The 18,369-nt window shown below is 58.4% G+C and overlaps 1 protein-coding gene across 1 annotated transcript; it reads left to right on the top strand.

Annotated features, from left to right (window-relative positions):
* Positions 1-8,277: 8,277 nt before the first annotated feature.
* EMILIN3 (elastin microfibril interfacer 3) lies at positions 8,278-18,131 on the top strand. The gene is made up of 4 exons (XM_075166083.1): positions 8,278-8,474; positions 12,299-12,421; positions 15,439-15,686; positions 16,237-18,131. The coding sequence occupies exons 1-4, from the start codon at positions 8,278-8,280 to the stop codon at positions 18,129-18,131; spliced, it is 2,463 nt and encodes an 820-aa protein (XP_075022184.1).
* Positions 18,132-18,369: the final 238 nt, after the last annotated feature.

Raw genomic sequence — 18,369 nt, 5'->3', positions numbered from 1 at the left:
TATTCCTGCAGCCGGTCAGAGGGAGGCTTTCCTTTCTGGTCTTCTTGACCCGTTTGGATAGAGCATGCCCTCGCAAAGACGGGGTGGAAACCCAAAACACAGCACCGCAGTGTGTGCTCTGAAAATATGTGCAGTCCAACCGAGGCAGATCCCAAATTTTGGCAGATTCTTAAGATCAGGAAATTCCTTGAGAGTTCGGGAAATTCTCCAAGACTGAACCCAAGCTATTTCACTTGCAGAAGATATCAAGTTCTCCTCTTTTTTTTTTTTTTTTTGGTGATGGGTCAGTGGGACTTTGGCAAGCACACGTTGCTGTACAGTGAGAAAGAGGATTAGCAAAACACTGCAGAAGGCCAAACGCAGATGCAGGGCCCGCAGGAACAGCTGCTTGCAAAGGGAAGCCGGCAAAGCCAAATATCAGCCACGAGGTCCCAGCTCCAAGCAGGTCTGGAAAGAGCCCAAGCTGGTATCAGTTACACTTTCTTCCCTGCTCCTTTGCCTGTGCATAAATAACCGCCCATTATTTATGGCCGTTCCCCATCGCACATCCCACATCGCGTGCCTGCGGGGTCACCTCGGAGGACGGGGCAGAGCTTGCTGCAGCGGGGGTGCATGAAGGGCCCCTCTTAGGACCCAAAAATAACTCCCCCTCATCCCCTTGCCTCAAGCAGCGTGGATAATGGCAGGGTTTCAGCCCAGTCATTGCCTCATTGATCTATCCAGAAGTCACCCTGTGCTCGGGGACACGTGGGAGCCGCGCTGCCCATGGCTTGCAGCAAGCAGCCCCATGGTGTGGGAAACCTTTTTTCTGCCCCAGGATCCCATCTCCAGGCAGAACGGCCACAGCTAGGCCAAACCAGGCACAAAACGGAGAATCAAGCGTGTAGGATAACTTGTCCCAGGAAGGCTCGTAGGGCTGCTCTTCAACATCCACCCCAGAAACACGTATTTGAGACAGCCCTGTTGGAGCAGCCAGGACAGCTCCATATGGCTCCTGCCCCGCAAAACGCAGGACATAGAGACAGAGGACAACCCTCGGGCTGCTTCTTCACAGAGCCCTGCAGCAGCCTCCGCACTTGGCCATTGCCTACTCAGGTCCACGACATGCAGGGAAATCTGTCTCCAAAGCCACCTCTCAGGTCCATCTCTCTTGCAGAAGTCACCCCAGCAGACCCGACTCCCGGCCTGGGTTATTATCCTTACCTTGCCAGCAGGAACTGGGCACCCGCAGCAGCCAAGCCCCCCCAAGCATCCCAGCACCAGCACTTCAATGCAGGGCAATCTCTACACTTTGCAGGAGTGTCAGAGGTTACAATTAGCTCAACTGCGCCTTGTTGTTGGGTGACTTTAAAAAAAAAAATCAGCAAAGAGGTCCATTTGTACTAATGTCCTTCAATATTCCCCAGGTCCCAAAGGAAAAGTATTTTCTTTCCGCTCTTGTGGTGTTTTTCTTCCACTATGTGCAGCAATGAGGTCACCGAGCAGAGGTTTTGTGGCTAAATCACTGGGTTGCTGCCATCATCCTGTTCCCAGGAAAGGCAGAAGTTGGCCCAGCTGGACATGCAGCCAAGGAAGAACATGGATCTTCCTAAAAGTCGGAGGCACAGCTCCACAAATGATCTAAGTCCTGGAGAAGCGATCAAACATACCTATTCCAGAGGCATTTCTTTAAACCAAAATGCCAGGTTGCCGTTCTTTCCACTTCCAGTGAAAGAGTTTCTTGCACCAGGGACAGTCCCTACAGAAAAGCATTCGTGCAGGAGAGATGGGAAGGACCATCTGAAGTGCAAGTGCTGAACTACTGCAACGGTGTGGAAATGATTGAATTATTTCAGTAGCACATGAGGTCAACTTCTCCTGCTGAAGACCACCTCTCCTCAGCCTTGCAGCATGCACCAGCTGGGATGCAGCACAGAGCTGCTTTGGGAGAGCCTTCCCCAAGCACGCCTGGCTGCAGGTCAGGCCAGCAGATAGCCCCAAAGCCATGCAATTCCCCAAAGCCAGGGCTCCTCAGGCACCGCAGACAACAGGGTTTGTAGGATGACATTGTGTTGGGGGATGAGCTGGCACCAAACCCCGCTCCTGGACCTATGGGATGGGCAGCTCAGACACCTGATCTCATAGCCGACCCTGCTTCGAGCAGGTTGGACCAGGGACCCCCTGTGGTCTCAGCCAGGCTGAACAAGCCCATGATCTGCTGCCAGAGCCCTCCCCAGCAAAGGGACACATACCTCCTTGCAAGGGTTCATGCTGGAAGGACCCCTCCTGCAAAAGCTTCCCAGTTGCACCAGTACCTTCCCCCACACTGCATGGCTTGAGCCCTACTTCTGCCAGCACGGCTCTATGCCTGACCCAGCCTCAAGCCCCCACCCTGAAGACATTTTCCTCCCCTACCACCTTCCCTTGGCTTCAGAGAGATCCTTGCAGGTAGGCAAGAGCTGATAAACTTTTTTCTTGCAATAGAGATCCCCCTGCTCACCCCAGATCTTTACCTGCCTTTTTCTCTCACACCCTGGTTGCAGAAACACACAGACACTGCCTGCTCCTCAGAGGCACCTTTTACAGCATCCCCGGCTCCTGCCCAGCTGAGCCCGAGCTGACGGGGACCAGCTGAGATCAGGGCTGCTCCTCCTTACAGGGCCAGCCCACCCCAGTGCAAAGCTTGGGCCCAGCCAGGTCCCCAGTGCCCCACCATCAACATGCTGGGGTTTACTGGGAGGCTGTCAGCTCCTCCCTTGCTCGGTCTTCATCTTCCTCACCCTGTGGCCGTGTGCTGCTGAATCCAGCTGGGACTGCCCCTGGAGACTGCTCCTGCTCCATCTCCACGGCTGTTGCTGTTAACCTTCTCTTGTCCCCAGGGTCCTGGCATGGCTGGGAAAGGTTTTTTTTAAGCACATCACCCCTGTCCCACACAAAGGACCTCCTGCCTGCCCCCTTGCTTCCTTGCTAGGAAGCCCTGCCGGCTTCCTTGCGCATTTTCCTGGAGGAAGGACGCTAACGGATATATAAATAAAGCAACCTGTGTATTCTTCTCCCCGCTCAGAGCTTGTGTAACCTGCGGTTGACCTCTCCTAGTCCTCCCCAAACCACAGCCCCAGTATGTGCTGCCTGCCGCCGCCGCCGCTGCTGCTCTGGCATTTTTATGAATGGCCTTGAGCCCAGGGAAGAGATGTGAGCGTGGATTTGGAACAGCTCCATCCCTTCTACCGCACGCGCTAATCTTGACAAATGATCAGCGTGTGGCTTTCGAAACTAGAGATAAGGCTGTCTGACCACTTCAAGTCACTACACTTTCCCACGAAGAAAGGGATTTTGTTCTCAGCCCCCGGCCACAGCTTCCTCCAGAGCCTGGGCAAACCCAGGTGCCCCCCACCCCATAGCTTTGGGGGTGACACACACTGCAATCACACCCCTTGGGAGCGGGGCCAGGGTCTGATTCAGAACAAAACCTCGGCAACCTCCAAACAAGGCAGATGTTGTGACATTGCCTGAGTTTCTGACCTACTGGCTGGACCGCGGCTGCCTCCTGCCTGCACGCCTGCATCTCCTTCCCGTTGAGACCAACAGGAGGGGTGGTCCATGCCCAGCATGGAGCTGGGATGTGGTGGAAGCGTGTGCTGGGAGCCAGCAAGATCTTCCAGTCCTGCAGCTGAGCCATGACCATGGTGGGCTTCCTTGAGCTCAGTTTTAGCTGGGAACTGGAGCACCTGAAGATCTCCAGGCCCTACTGGGGACAGCGCTCTCCTTGGACTGGTTTCCCACTGCACTGCTATGGCATTTGGGACATGCACCTTGCCTGCCAGTTTGGGCAACGCAGTGTCCCCGTTCCTCCCTGGGGCTGGGGAAGCAGCCATGGGATAGCTGCAGTGTCTTCACGGGGACCCTGGAGTGGCAGAGCGAGCCCTGGGTGGATCCTGTTGGACGTGCACCTGGGAAAGCTGGGCTTTCCAGAAGTCTCCCTCTCTCACGCTGACACAGCCCCGCTGCCAAGGGAAAAGGCATCTGCGAGCGCCAATTCAAGGAATGCCTTTGATCCGGTGGGAATCATTAGGGAGAAACTGCCTCTACATTGAGCTGCTCTCTTGCCTTGCCACTTTGGGAAATGAATTTGTACTCGGAAAAACTCAGGCTGGGAGAGATCTTGGGAAGACATCCAATCCATTTCCCTACCCCAAATTGGTCCTGACAGATTTTTTTTTACCTAACCTTTCCTTTAAAATCTCCAGATGGCTCAATACAGTCTCCTCCAGGGCTCTATTCATTTTACTACCAGATTTTTTTTTTATTATTAATATCCAACTTAAACTTCCCTTCCTGCAATCTGCTCCTATCCCATGGCAACACTGAGGGCAACTGTCCTCTTACCACTGCACCCAGTGCACCCCACCCTGCCCAGCGTGGTGGGTGCCTTTCCAGCAGCGGTACCTATTTAAAGCCCAGGATTAGGGTGGACGAGGCTGGTCCTGGCCAAGCACAAGCGGAGTTAAAGAGCCCCTGGACTGTCCTATCACTTTTCCTATTGCTGCGCTGGCCCGCGGGGGGGTCTGGTGGAGCAAGAGTGCACACCCACTGCACCCTGTGCAGGCACCAAACATCGTACCCGGGTGGGAACGGGAGGTCAGAGGCTGCTGGCTTGTTGACCCATGAAGGGAGGCAATTATTCAGCTGATGAGGCCATGCAGGTGTTAATTAAAAAGCATGCGAAGCAGAACAGGTCACTGTTTGGTGTCATCCGCTCGTGAAATTAGCCTTGCGGTGGTTCACCCAGCCCTCCCCAGGAGACAGAGCAGGGGAAGAGCTGCCCCTAGTACCTCTGCTCCTACTCTCATCTCCTCCAGCTGAGCTCCTGTTTCTGGGTACCTCCTGGGTCCTGCACAATGTCCCTGCTTTTTGGCCAAATTTCTGCTGGATCCTTAGTAGGGAAAAACTTCTACCTGTTCATTCCTGGACTGGCCTGGAGCATAGCTGTGCAGGGGTGAGAGGTGTAACCAAAATAATCAACTCTTGGCAGTCCAGGTGGAGAAACAAGCTCCCTAGTCACATGCCGAGCTGTTGCAGGAGGTGCTTACATGGGGACACTGATGGACACAGCCTCCCAGGTCAGGCACCCCTGTGGGTGTCCCTTGGTAGGGTCTCAGGTTTGCCCAACGTCCAGATTTGATCATCATCATCAGCTCTGATCCGATTCCCTTTACTCTCCAGCCAAGACCAGGAGGGAAAGCAGGGCTTTCCTCTGGGAAGCACTGGGAAGCTTCAGAAGTGGGGTTGGACAGCAGGGACAGGCAGACAAGGGCTTGTGCTCCCTGACCCAAAGGTTACCAGCGAGCAGGTCTGCAGAGCCTTTCGGCAGCCATTCAGGGTGGCAAAGCCCTTCCATTCTGCTGGAGAGCTCGGTGCTCAGCACGCACTTCACAGCGCTGGGAGATGGGGCTTGGCATCTTCTCTGTTAACCCCTGGGACATGCCCAGGTCAGGAGGTAGGAAGGAGTCTCCTGTTTCTTCTCCACATGAGCACTTCTCCAAAGCCAGGATGCCGTGCCAGGCCCCACACGGGCACCCTCCTGTGCCTGGCCAGAGCTCGCGGTGCGGTGGGGACGGGCAGTAGCACGGCTGAGCATCAAAGAGTCAAACCCGAGCTGCTCCCCGAGAAGTGCAACTTAACGAATCCCAGTTTCCTGCCGCTCTGTGTCTCACGGTTGGATTAGCTCACAGCTAATAAGGCTCATGAGAGTTTTTCCCATGGTTTGGGGCACTCGTAACGGCTCTCTCCCGTGTGGATTCTTTGATGTCTTTTAATAGAGTTGATGATGAATCCATTTCCTCAGTGGGGACCCAAGTTTGGCACTCTCTTGTCTACCCAGATGCCTTTTTTCATAAAACAATTAGACAATAGAACAACAAAATGGAATTCGGTCTCTCTGAGGATCTCTGAAATCTGGCAGAAAGTGACCCGGAGCTTCAGAAGTGGGGTTGGACGGCAGGGACAGGCAGACAGGTACACACACACCCACCCAAGTGCGATGGCTCCCACCTCCTTCCCTTTCACAGCCAGGCTAGTGAGAACGAACGGGCACTTAACTCTGCCCTGTCGTGCCCATTCATCACAGCACAGGCTTGAAGGCCGGGACCAAGGGCTTTTTCTGAAACCGTGCAACACCAGATGTTTTTTTCCTGAGGCCGCAGACACACACGTGCAGCACGCTGTTATTAAAACTGGCTCATACTCCCTACGCACAGGGAAAAAAAATTAAGGCTGTGTGCAAGGTTAGTTCTCGACTTTGGCATCCAGTATTAAACCATGCAGGCTCGGTCGACTTTTGTTTGTTTTTATGGAGTTGCTTATAGACTGTCCCTCCTGCAGCATCCCAGCGGAGTGGAACAATTCGATGCACCAGCTGGACGAGAAGTGCTTCATGTGCTGCCAAATATACCATGTAAAAACCATAATGCAGCCACCTCTGGGGTGCAGCCTGACAAGCGCATGGTGGCTCGCAGCAACACCTTGCAGCAGATTGAAGCGAGAGGAGAGAGCCGCTTGAGAGGATGCACTGGTTCATTACACAGACTTCTTCCTCTTGGTTTTCCGCCTGGTCTTTCCAGCCTGCCTCTCCTGGCACGGCTCTCCTAAGAATTTTTCTTCTCCTGCTAATGTTTCTGTATTCACCTCAGACTGAGGCAAAGGCTCCTTTTAACTGAAAAAGGCCGTTTGTCTCGGTATCTTATCATCTCTGTCTCAGTGTCAGCCCAAGCCTTGATGCCTCAGCAGCAGGTTTCACTCCTGAGTTTGGGATTCCACCCAGCCACCCTTTCTCAGCCGCTTCTTTTCCTCCAAGAGTTTTGGAGAAGCATTGCACACCTCGCCATGGTGCTTCCCTGCCCGGGCTGACTTGGGGCTGGCCTCTGCCAGACAAGGCAGGAGCCGCATTGAACCCCTGGTGTGGTCTCAGTGGGATGCCCAAGGGTGCAAATGGCCGGGGGCAGCGGGATGCTCAGCCACGCTCTGCTTATATGACAAAACCTCCTGTTCCCTGGTATGGCCTCACCTCTGCAGGGCTACAAGCTGACCTCTACTGGATAGCACCAGGGATGTTACCCCTCTCCCAAATTGCTGGTGCCCCGGGTGGGGGTCCTCTCCCCCTTGCCCAAGAGCAAATCCCCCTTGGTGGTTCACACGAAGGGTCTTACGCCGCTGTGGTTAATGGTGCGGTGCCCGGGGAGTGCTGTCAGGACCGGGTAGGGTGCTCAGCGCCCAGCACTCTCTGCTGTGGATCACCTGCGGGTGGGGGCATTGGGGTGCAGGTTAGCAGGGATCTCTGCAGCGCGCAGGAGGGGGAGGAGACCTGAGCCTGCCTTCCAAAGCCACCTAGGGGGAAATGCCCTTGCCTGTGGGAAATCCATGGGTCTGCAGGGAAAGGCAAGGGATTCCCCCCTCCCTCCTGGAGCCTGGAACCAAAGCCCAAATCTACCAGAGAGGGCTGACGTCAGCTCCAAAACAGTGCCGCTTCCCTCTTCCCCTTCCTGCAAAACCCAGGTGCTGGGCTCACTAGGCCCTTGGTGATGCTGGATGCATCAGGCTGGTGCCAGTCAAATGATTGACAGCTGCCAATCTCCAGCAGCAAAGATCGCCTCGAGCCGAACACGCCCAAGGGACAGAGTTAAGGTTCCTCCAGCTTTTCTCTTCGGCTGCGCTCCGGGGTGGAGCAGCGCAGGCCTGCGGGCTGGACCAGGAGCCGTGGGGGTCCGAACCCCGCTACACCTGCTACCCGCGCCCGGTGCCCGGGGAGGGGACAGTGGGAGAAGGGGCGGCCTCGGGGCCGGGGCCGGGGCCGGGGAGGGGGTGCGTGCCCCTTCCAGCCCCGCTCCGGGGCCGGCAGCGCTCTCCTCCCGAGCTCCGCTGGGGGCTGCGCCGGTCGAGCTTCAGCACCGCGGGGGCTGCGCGGGGGCTGCGCGGGGGCTGCGCGGCGAGTGGGGGGGTTGGGGCGGGGGGGTGCGCTTTGTCTCCCCGCCCGCGGGGCCGGGGGTCGGCGGCTGTGGGAGGGCGGGAGGAGGAGCGCGGCCCGCCCCCGTCGCCGCGGTACAAAAGGGGTCGGGCGGGCGGCGGAGCAGCGTGTGCCGCCGGGCAGGGCAAGGCAGGGCAGGGCAGGGCAGGGCAGGGCAGGGCAGGGCAGGGCGCAGCGGGCGGCGCTCCGGTCCCCTCCGCAGCGCCGTCCCGGCGGGGCCCGCGGCCGCCCCGTCCCGTCCCGCTCCGTCCCGTTCCGCTGCCGCCGGGCCGGGGACCATGCGGCGGGCGCGGGCGCTGCGCCGCCGCGGAGCTCTGCTCGCCTGCCTCTCCCTGGGGACGCTGCTGGCCCTCGCCGACGCCAAGGGTGCCTTCTACCCCCCCGCCGCCCCCCTGCCCTACGGCGGCAGGTACAGCCTCTACACGGCCGGCTCCAGCCCGCAGCTCGGCCCCGGCAAGCCCGTGGGCAAGCACAAGTAAGCGACCCTCTGCGCGCCCGCGGCCGCGCACCCGATCCGGCGGGCACCGGCCATCGGCCCCTGGGTACTGGCTGCGCGGCGGGGCTTTCCGGGCACCGCCTCCCGTCGGGCATCCCTCACCGAGGGCGGACCGCGGGCAGCGGGTACCGGCCACACGTCTGGGCTCAGCAGGCAGCATCCCCGGGGGACAGGCTGCCGCGGGTACCCCTTGCTGGGTACCCAACCCCCGGTACCGACCATGGGTACCATCCCCCAGGGATCGACCGCGGGCAGCCCTCGCTGGGCAGCGGTCCCTGGGTACCCGCCGCGGGCACTCCTTGCCTCACAGCGGGTACTGACCAGGGGCTGGCGGGCAGGGCAGGGGTGTCCATGTGTCTCGGTGCACACCCTCTGGGTAGAGCAAGGCTGGGGGGCCGCTCAGCGCGGGAGGGGGCGGGGGTTGTGTTTCCAAGGGGGAGCGGGCTGCGTGCGGGGGGACACGTGTGTGCTGCAGTCCCGTGCGGGACAGGGCCGGGGGGGCGAGGATAGGATGTCCGTGCATGTTTATGGGGTAGGTGCATGTACCTGTTCTGCATGACACGGGCGCGGGGCTGTGATGTGCGGGGGGGGAGGATGGCAGCGCACAGACCTATGCATGAAAACGCGGATTGGTTTGGAGGGAATTTGCCCATTTGCTTGTAAAGCAGAGACTTACTAGAGTTTAAATATGTTTTCAAGTAACCTGGAAAGCTCAGGCAGATGAGGAATGTGGGTTTTACACGTACTATAGACTTTTTCCATTCAATTGCAAAAAGGCTGTTACGTTGGTGGGGGGCTCGCTTCCCTCCCCGCTTGTTTGCTAGAACCGTTTCTGTCAGGCTTCTTTGAAAAGGGGAGGATGTGGTGTTATGAGCAAGCTGAAATGAATAAAGTAACGTTCGAGACGAACAATACTGGCAGTGCCAGTGAGAGCTTTCCAAAACCCGTAACATTTTCCAGCTGCTCACTCTTAAAACAGGCTGGAGCTATAAAACTGCTAGCCACAGGTGGGTGAGAAGGAAAGGGATTTCTGAGAAGGAGAGCGAGCCACAACCATCCTAACCCAAGTAGTCACAGGCAGGCAGTGTCTATCAGTAGTGGCTAGTAGATCTGCCCATGTTGGCTACTAGCTTACTTACAGAGGGGGTTAGCAGTGTGTTTCTAAGCAGATCCTGGATCTATGGATAGACAGTGATTCTAAATTTCCACATGCACACGCACACATGATCTCCCTTCCCTCCAGCTAAGAAAAGTGGCTGGCCTTCGCTCTCGCGTGGCCCTGTGCACGGATAAATGACTCACTTTTGGAGGAGCGGGGAGCAGCACGGATCCCTGCACACGCTCTGAGCCGGGCAGCCTCTTGCCAGGGCAGCCGCTTGGCTGGAAATGCCAGCCGCTGCCGGGAGTTGCGATGCCCATCCCAGGGCAGCAAAGAGAGCCCTCGGCGAGGGGCCGGGGTAGAGGTGCTGGTGCTGCTCCTGGGGAGCAAGGGGGATGTGCTGGGGGTGTGGGCTCAGGGGGTCCCTGCTGGGAGGCGGCAGGGAGAGCTGGGGTGTCAGAGGGAGGATGAGCCTGCTCGCACCTTGCTGCTTCACGGAGGGAGCTCCTGCCCCACGTGGGCTGTTGGAGGCGGAGGAGCCTGCTCGGGGCCTCTGAACGGGGGCACTGGGGGCTTACGGCTTATGGCATGGGTAGGGGATGTACTTTATCTTCACGTGTTTGCCATCGGTGCTTGTCCCTCCTTCACCTATCTTTCCCCACTCGGGTGAGCCAGAGCCCTGCTGCTCTGTCCCCAGAGGGTGACAGTGGGGGGGCTGGGGCAGGCTGCGCACCCCCCTGTGCATGCACACGCTCACTCCCCCAAGCAGGAGACACCGCAGTCCTCCCCAAACCCTTCTGCTCCATCATGACTGTCCCAGTCCCTTCCCTCGCCTCCACCTGCCGGAGGTGTCTCAACGCCATCCGGACCATCATCATGCCAAGCCCCTGAGGGCTGGGCTGAGGCCCTGCCGCTCGTTTCTCTGGTCAGCCCCAAGGCTGCTCTCCGCAGGCCGTGCAATGGCGATGCCAGGGGGACTCCGGCTGCTTCCCAGGCTGTGGCCAGGCGGCCGAGCCGCAGCGACCCCCGCTCGCACACCGGGTCCTCCCTCCTCACTGAACACCTCCCCGCACCTGCGGCTCACGCCGGCCCATCTGCTCCATCCCGCCGACCCTCCGTCTCCGCCTCAGCTCTGCACTGTGTGCCTGTGCCCTCCTCTCCTCCCGCTCTGCCATCTGCCACGTCCCCGTGCCCCTAATCCCTGCCTCACCGCCCATCCCTGCTGTCTCTGCCCCTGTGGACCAAGTCCATCTGCTCCTGCCGGCAGCCCTGCCTTCAGCTGGAACAGCCTTGGCCTCCATCTGTCCCACCAACGTTCCCACAGCCTTCCTCCCGGCCACCTCATCTTCAGCACCTGGGTTTGCTGCTCGGCTCAGGAGAGGTCCTGTGCCTGGAGCTGGCTGGTACCCTGTGGCACCCAGCTGCCACGCACGACGGCAGAGGGAAGAGGCTCCGCTCCTTGCACCACTCGTCCAAGGGATCTGAAGGGGTTTCCAGCCTCCATCCAGCTTGGGACCTGGGTCGTGTCCCTGCCTCCATGGTGGAGGGAGCCGCGATGCTGCAGCCCTGCAGAGCGGCCAGCCTGCATCTCCTCTCCCTCTGCTGACTGTAGCATCACGCTTGGTCCGAGTGTGACAGCACCCACAGCAAGGTCTGAGGCTTTTGGGCTGGCCCCAGCGCTGGTAGCACTCCAGGAGCTGCAGGAGGACAGACCACCCCTGCCAGAGGCTGCTGGAGCTATTTCTGGGATGCTATTCCCATAACTGTTGCTGTTTGTGGGGTTCTGCTTGTTCTCCCAGCCCATCTCACCACCCAGGCCATGCTGTGCCGAGCACAGCCCAGCTCTGGGGCTGAGGCTCCGGGTGACCCCAGCACTGGTGACAACGTGGCCATGACCATGACAGCAGCAACTGCACTCAGTACTCAGTGCAGCGTGGTGGCACTGCGGACCTACCTGGGGGGCTCTGGGTTTCTTGCAGACAGTGAAATCGCTAGCGAAAAATCAGAAGGTGAGGGTGCACAGCCTGTTCCCAGCACCAAGACTGGTTTCTCAAGCAGGGCTCAACTGTGGAGTGACCGCAGCTGGGGGAGGACAGGACAGCCACCAGCTCGGAGTGACATTGTGGGCCAGGCACTGCCCGAGGAGAGTGGAGAGCCCAGCACAGCCGAGGCGAGCAGAGCTGTGTTGAAGGTGCAGGGGTTTAGCTGCACCCCCTTAACCCAGAGGAGAGATGCCTGCACCCACCCGGACGGAGGAGAAGGCTCCTCATTGCTGACACCCTGACATGGCAGGGCAGCTAGCGGGGCTGGGCAGGGCTGGCTCCCGTGAAGGCTTTCGGAGCCGGTTGGGTGAAGGCAGGTGAAAGCTGGGGTGCCCGGGGTGCCAATTCACCCAGCCTGGCCGGACCAGGAGCAGCTGCCTGCCCCTTGCCTGTGCACCCAGCAACAGGCTGGGCACTGGGGGACTTTGCTCCATCCCCACTCCCTGCACTCCCCCAGGCCCCACTGCTGTCCCCAGTGGGTGGGGTGGGTGATGCCCCCTCCCCAGCAGCTGCACAAGCTGGGGGGCTCCTCCAGCTCCTGCCCCCCCAGAGACCTCGCCAGCAGCGTTAGGCAGGGCGGACAGACCTGCCTGGGACGGGGTGAATAGCGGCTGTCCGCCGGGGCAGGGGGTGACGGTGTCTCTCGCTGTGCTTCCCCCTAGGAGCTACTGTGCCTACGTGGTGCAGCGCAACGTGACGTGCACGCTGCAGGACGGGGCCGAGAGCTACGTCAAGGCCGAGTACCACAAGTGCAGCTGGGGACCCAAGTGCCCGGGGAAAGTGCTGTGAGTACGGGGGATGCCGGGGCACGGCTCCCTTCCCCTCCCAGCTTCAGGTCGCAGCTCTCCTTGGGCTCCCGAGCCCCCGTGCCACCCTTCCGACCATGAACCCCGGCTTTCCAGAGGGGCTGAAGGGCTTTTCCTGGACAAGGCAGTCGATGGCAGGGCAGCGGTGCTGGGAGGAGGCAAGATGGGATCTGTCAGGAGGGAGAGGGAGCTCTATCCCTCATCAGAAATAAATCAGGAAATCGTGGGAAGCCGGGGGGGTGCATGTGCACATGTGCAGGGAAGCATTTTGTTACAGACCTGCAATTTGGCAGAAAGATGGCAGCTAGGTGAGAGCCTGACCGAGAGGAGGAGGAAACGGAGCCCGTGGCTGAGGATGGCTCAGGTCTTCCTGCCCCAGGAAAAGATTTGCAAAACTCTCTGCCATCTCGTCAGTGCTGGAGGGAAACACCCGCCGTGCCACAGCCGGAGCCGCAGCCAGGGCAGGGCGGACACTGGGACTTTGTGCTTTGCCACCCTCCACAGCCCCCGGCCGGGGATGCTGCTCCACGCAGAAATGCCGCTCTCCCGCACCTCCCCGGGCCCGCCGAGAGCAGCAGAGCCGAGCACTGAGGAAAACCGGCCTGAGAGTGGCTTTTGTCGGAGCCTGGCACCCCTCCTGCGGCACCGGCACACGGCGCTGCAGCCGGCCGGGACTCGCCACGTGCCGGCGGTGCCACGGGCTCCGCACGCAGCCTCTCCCGGCGGACGGGCCTTCAGACCCGCTCGCTGACCTGCTCTTTCCTTCCTCCCATCACAAGTGCTTTAGGAGCATTTGGGGACTTCAGGACATCCTGCAGGCGCTGGTACCACGGAGGAGATCCCCAAAGGCTCTCCCATCTCCGCAGTGTCCGCTGCTTGGCTCTCCAGCCCTTCAAGCAAAACCGGGGCGAAACCAGGGTGTTTTCTGAAAGCAGCTGGACCCGCAGCTGAACTTTCTGCACAGCCTCGGACGCTGCATCCACGCACGAGAGGGAAACTTGGTTTTTCCACATGTTGGAGCCATCAGTTAATGTTTGTGCAGCTGCAATAAATACTTCCCTTTGCCGCCGTTTGGAGCAGGGGGAGAAGGGTTCGGAGGTGCCGAAGGGCTCTGGGCTCCTCTGCAGAGGCTGGCGTGACACAGAGAAGGTGCCCTGCTTTCTGGATGCCATCCTCATCCTCGCTTCACCCCCTGAGAGCGGCTGGGTGCCTCCTGCTGTGATCCGTCCAGGCAGGTTTCTACACACTAAGACGGAAGGAAAGACCACAGAAACTCAGCAGCATCTGTGAAGAGGAATAACAAAAAGAAGAGCTTGTTTTGAAACTGTCCTGTGCCTTTGGGAAATTGTTGATGTTGAGAAATTTTGAAGTGATTCAAAGAACAGAGGATTTGGGTTTGCTTTCTCCTCCTGCCCTGCGGTTCATACGGAGGTGGCTGTGTCGCGCTGGGAGTCTTGTGGAAGTGGCATTGCCCGGGGGCTGCAGCCGGGGCCGCGGGCACTGAGGACCTGGGCAGGGACACGGACGAGAGGGGCTCAGCCCCGTGCGCTGCCCTGAGCGACTGGATGAGTGCGAGTGCCTCACGCAGCCCCTCCGTGCGGCACGGACGGTTGTGCCACCTCCTCCGGGACCTTCCGCTGTGCTGGAGGAGAACAAGGGCCCGATTGTGCATGTTGTTGCAAAACAGCAAACTTGAGGATTTTCAGGCCCTGGTAAATTCAGATTGGAAATTTCCAAAAGGCAGGTTCAAAGCGTTGCCATTTCAGAGGTGGTGAGAAACGCGCTGTCTTCAGCCCCGCGCAGCTCAGCTCGGCTGGTGGAGGGAGCACGGGTGCTGGCGGGGTCCTGTCCCATCCCTGCCACCTCACGGGAAAGTGCCACGGAAGAGCAGGGAGCAGCTGAGTGCTCCCCGCTGGGCTGGCGGGGACCCCACGCAGAGCGGGAGCGTGTGTTAGTGTCCCACCGGGCAAGGAGGTGGGCTCGCACCCTTGTTTGCTGTGTATGGGGTGATCAATGTAGTGCCCAAACTGGTGATGGAGAAACCTCCCAGGGCATCCCCGTTGGGGGCAGGGGGAGGTGTGAGGAGCCATCCCTCTGGGCACACCACACGGCATCGCCCCGGTAAACCTCGCCAGGGCTCTGCTGCCCCACTGCCAAAGCTCTCGCTTGCAAGGCCAGCCCAAGCCACTTAGGCTTCCCATCAAACCGATGCCCTCCACACATAGAGAAAATACCTTTCCAAAGGTATTTCAACCCTCCTGGAGGCTTCAGGACAGGATTACAGTTGAGAAGAGGGTTTTTTGCCCCACCAGGAAATTCTCTAGGTCAACTCAAAGTGCAAAACACACCCCCAAGCATCCCAGACCCCTCTTGGAAGCGAGCCGAGCTTGCAGGGGTTTTGGAATCACTTCCATCATTTCATCTTGTGCTCTCCTGGGCCAAAAGTTGCCAAACGGTGTGGCATCTGTCACAGTGGTCACCTATCGGGCCAGAGACCAAAGCAATACACTTATAGCTGCTTTTCTAAACTAACAACGGGAGTCCCAGGTCAAAAAAAAAAAAATCTCTCCAGAAACCACAGATACATAAATAATGGCTCTGCTCAGATAGTCCCTCCTCACCCTGGGCTGTTTCTCAGGCTTGTCTAGTTGTGTTAGCAAGTTGTTGAGGAGAACTCTTCTCTCACCATGTGCTGTCACACCTGCACCTCGTGGTCCAGCCCTGGAGAAGAGGGTAGGCACATGTTTTTGGAGTGCTGCTACTGAGCTCTGTCCCCGGACGGGCACTGTGATGCTGCACTGAGGTGCGGTGCAGCAAGAGCTCGTGGAGGAGGTGGGTCATGCTCTGCGGGTGCAGCACATGGGTCTCAGCCAGGCTTTCCCATGTGCCTGGATTTCCCACGCCCAACAGGACCCATGACCCCGCTCTTCTCTATTGCTTGACGTTGAGGTTGCTTCTCTAAACTGTCTTCTCTCTTCCTCCCCTCTCCTGGAAAGGTACCGCACCTTCTTCAGACCCAAATACAAGATTGGATACAAGGCAGTGACCGAGCTGGCCTGGAGGTGCTGCCCAGGCTTCATGGGAGAAGGGTGCCACGACAGCCCGACCGACCAACCCGGCCTTCTGCCCCATCATCCCAGCCCTAAAATGCCTCCCGGGCAAAAGATGTTTCCAATCTCCAGACTTCCTCCCTATCCAAAAAGCCACCCTGACCTGTTTCCAGGACCAAAGAAGAATCAGTATGGTGAGATCTTGCTCCTGCTTCACATCCCCAGGTTACCACACCACCGGCATGCTCTCAAACCTCCCGGTTCTTTCTGTTCCAGCGCAGGGCATGAATTTGGCAAACCTTCAGTGGGTGACGTGCTTTCTGATCAGAGACCTGACATTTGATTGTTTTGAGGATCACTTGCTGTTTTAATCTAGTTTCTTTCAAGATGTGCCGCTTCAAAATTGCATTCCTCATTGCTTTAAAGCGTTTTTCCATTAATTTTGGGGTCGATATAGTGTGTCTCAAGACGAAGCTCCCCTGGGCTGTTCTCATCTCCTGCTGTTGAACTTGGGAGCAGAGGGCTTGATCCCAAGAAGAAAGAGGGTTTCCTGATCAGCTCAAGAAGAGATGTAGACGAAAGGAGGAAGGGTGGGTTGATATTTCGCTGAAACGGCAATAAGAGGGAGGCAGGAGCTAACGTGAGTTAGTATGGAAAAGGACTCAAATCTGGAAGATATCCAAGGAGGGAGGTTAAAGGAGCACCAGCCCTGACTCTGCCCTCTCTGTTTCTTTCCCTGTGCAGGCAGGAAGCTGCCTGGGCTCTTCGGGGACCGCCTGGATCGGCTGGAGGAGGAGGTGAGGCGCCTTTCCCAGTCCTACGACAGCCTGCACACCATGGTGAGTGGGCTGGGGGACCGCCTGCGGCTGGCCATCCAGGAGGACACCACCAAGATGATCGGCTCCCTGATGAACAGCCCCGGCACGCCTGACTCGACGGTGGGCTTCGGCATCATTCCTGATGGCCTGGTGGATGTGGCGGACAAAGCCGACATCGCCACGTACCCTCCCGTGGGGGAGATCCTGACCAAAGTGACGGAGGTGAGCGACGTGCTGAAAACCAAGGCAGATTTGCTGCACGAGGTTCGCGGCATGGTCCTGGACCACGACGGGCAGATCAAGCATCTGCTGGAGTCAGCCCGGCCCTCGCCCCTCACCTCCATCGACCTGCTGGAGGAGTACGTGGACACGCGGCTGAGCAACCTGCGCGGAGAGCTGCTCGACGGCTTCGAGAAGAAGCTGGGGAAGATCCAGACCACGTGCGATTTCCGGATCCAAGAGGTGCGGCAGCAGTGCGAGGAGGAGAAAGCTGCCAACCTGCGGCTGCAGCAGACGCTGGACGGGAAGGAGCTAGAGATCAAGAAAGAGATCTCCCAGCTGGAGACCCAGATCCAAGGGCTGACGGTGGTGGAAAGCTGCTGCAGCAACCTGGACTACCTCACCGATCGCATGAACATCCTTGAGAAAGGCCTTCACAGCATCTCTGAGTCCCAGAAGAACTTGCATTCACGGCTGGATGGAGAAGTCTCCACTGTCACCCTAGGGAACCTTTTTGAAGGGCGCTTTGAGGACCTGGAAGCCAGACTCAATGCTACAGAGAGAGAAACGGGGAGCTGCTGCTCCGGTATAGAGGACAGCATGAGAGGCACGGTGGTGGCAGAGGTGGATGGCATGAGGACTGCCTTTGAAGATAAAATGCAGACCCTGGAGGACAGGTTCATGACCATTGTGGGGGAGCTGAACAACGTCAGTTCTCCCGTGGGCATGGACGGAGTGGTGGTGCCTGTGCTGGAGGGAGAGCTCGCCAGCATGAGGAAACGGACGGACGAGACACTGGAGGTGTTGCAGAATCGCCTCATCACGCTGGAGAGCACTTGTTCCCTGGGCTGCACCTCTGCCTCCAAAGATGTGGAGACCTTCCGGACAGAGATCGAAGACTGCCAGAACAAGAACCAGGACCTGCTCCTCCGGATGGACAGCAACTACGACCTCCTGCGCAAGCTGAACGCCACCATCCTGGAGATCCAGCGGCGAATCGAGGAGGAAGCATCAGGGGCTTTGCAAGGGGAGATCACCTTGCTAAAGATCAACCTGAACACCGTGAGCAAGTCTCTGACGGGGCTCAAGGACTCCGTCTCCCAGTACTCGGACACCGTGACACACGTCAACTCCTCACTGGATGAGCACGAGCGGAAGATCGAGGATGAGGTCCACTCCATCCAGGAGAAAGTCAACGACCAAGGCTCCCAGCTCTTCTTCAGCAACCGGCGTGTCCTGAACCTCAAGGGAGACTTGGAGCGACTCAAAGCCAGGATCGTCAGCGACCTGAGCTCCTGCAAGAGCGTAGCCCATGACCTGCAGCAGGAGATCGCTCACTTTGATGACCGGGTGGCCCGGGTGGAGAGCGTCTGCGGCAGGCTGGGTGCCGTCACAGGGAGCCTGGACGGTATCAGGGACGAACTGGAGAAACACACGGGCAGCCTGTGGGACTACATGGACCACATGAACGGGACCCTGGCTGCCCACTCTCAGGAAATAACAGGACTGAAGGACAACCTGCTCGACTGCCAAGCCAAGGTCTCCGAGCTGGCGGAGCAGGTCGGCCACTTGGAAGAGCAGGTGGAGGGGAAGCAGCATTAGCCATGCCGCCACGCGCTTCTTCCTTCTCCTCCCCGCGAAGGACAGGATTAACTTATATCACACGGACTCGCTCCAATGTGACAACAGTTCTTGGGATAATTTTTTCAATGAAAAGATAAATTAAAAGCTGAATTAAAAGCTGCTACAAACCCTTCTTTTTTTTTTTTTTTGTTTTTTAAAAATCTTGACGGCCCCACTTTTCCGTAACTCTGCCGTTACGGTACTCGCCTCCCGGTGC

The sequence above is a fragment of the Calonectris borealis genome, chromosome 17 (genome assembly GCF_964195595.1).
Source record: "Calonectris borealis chromosome 17, bCalBor7.hap1.2, whole genome shotgun sequence".
Lineage (NCBI taxonomy): Eukaryota > Metazoa > Chordata > Aves > Procellariiformes > Procellariidae > Calonectris > Calonectris borealis.
This window is presented reverse-complemented; position numbering and strand designations above follow the sequence as displayed.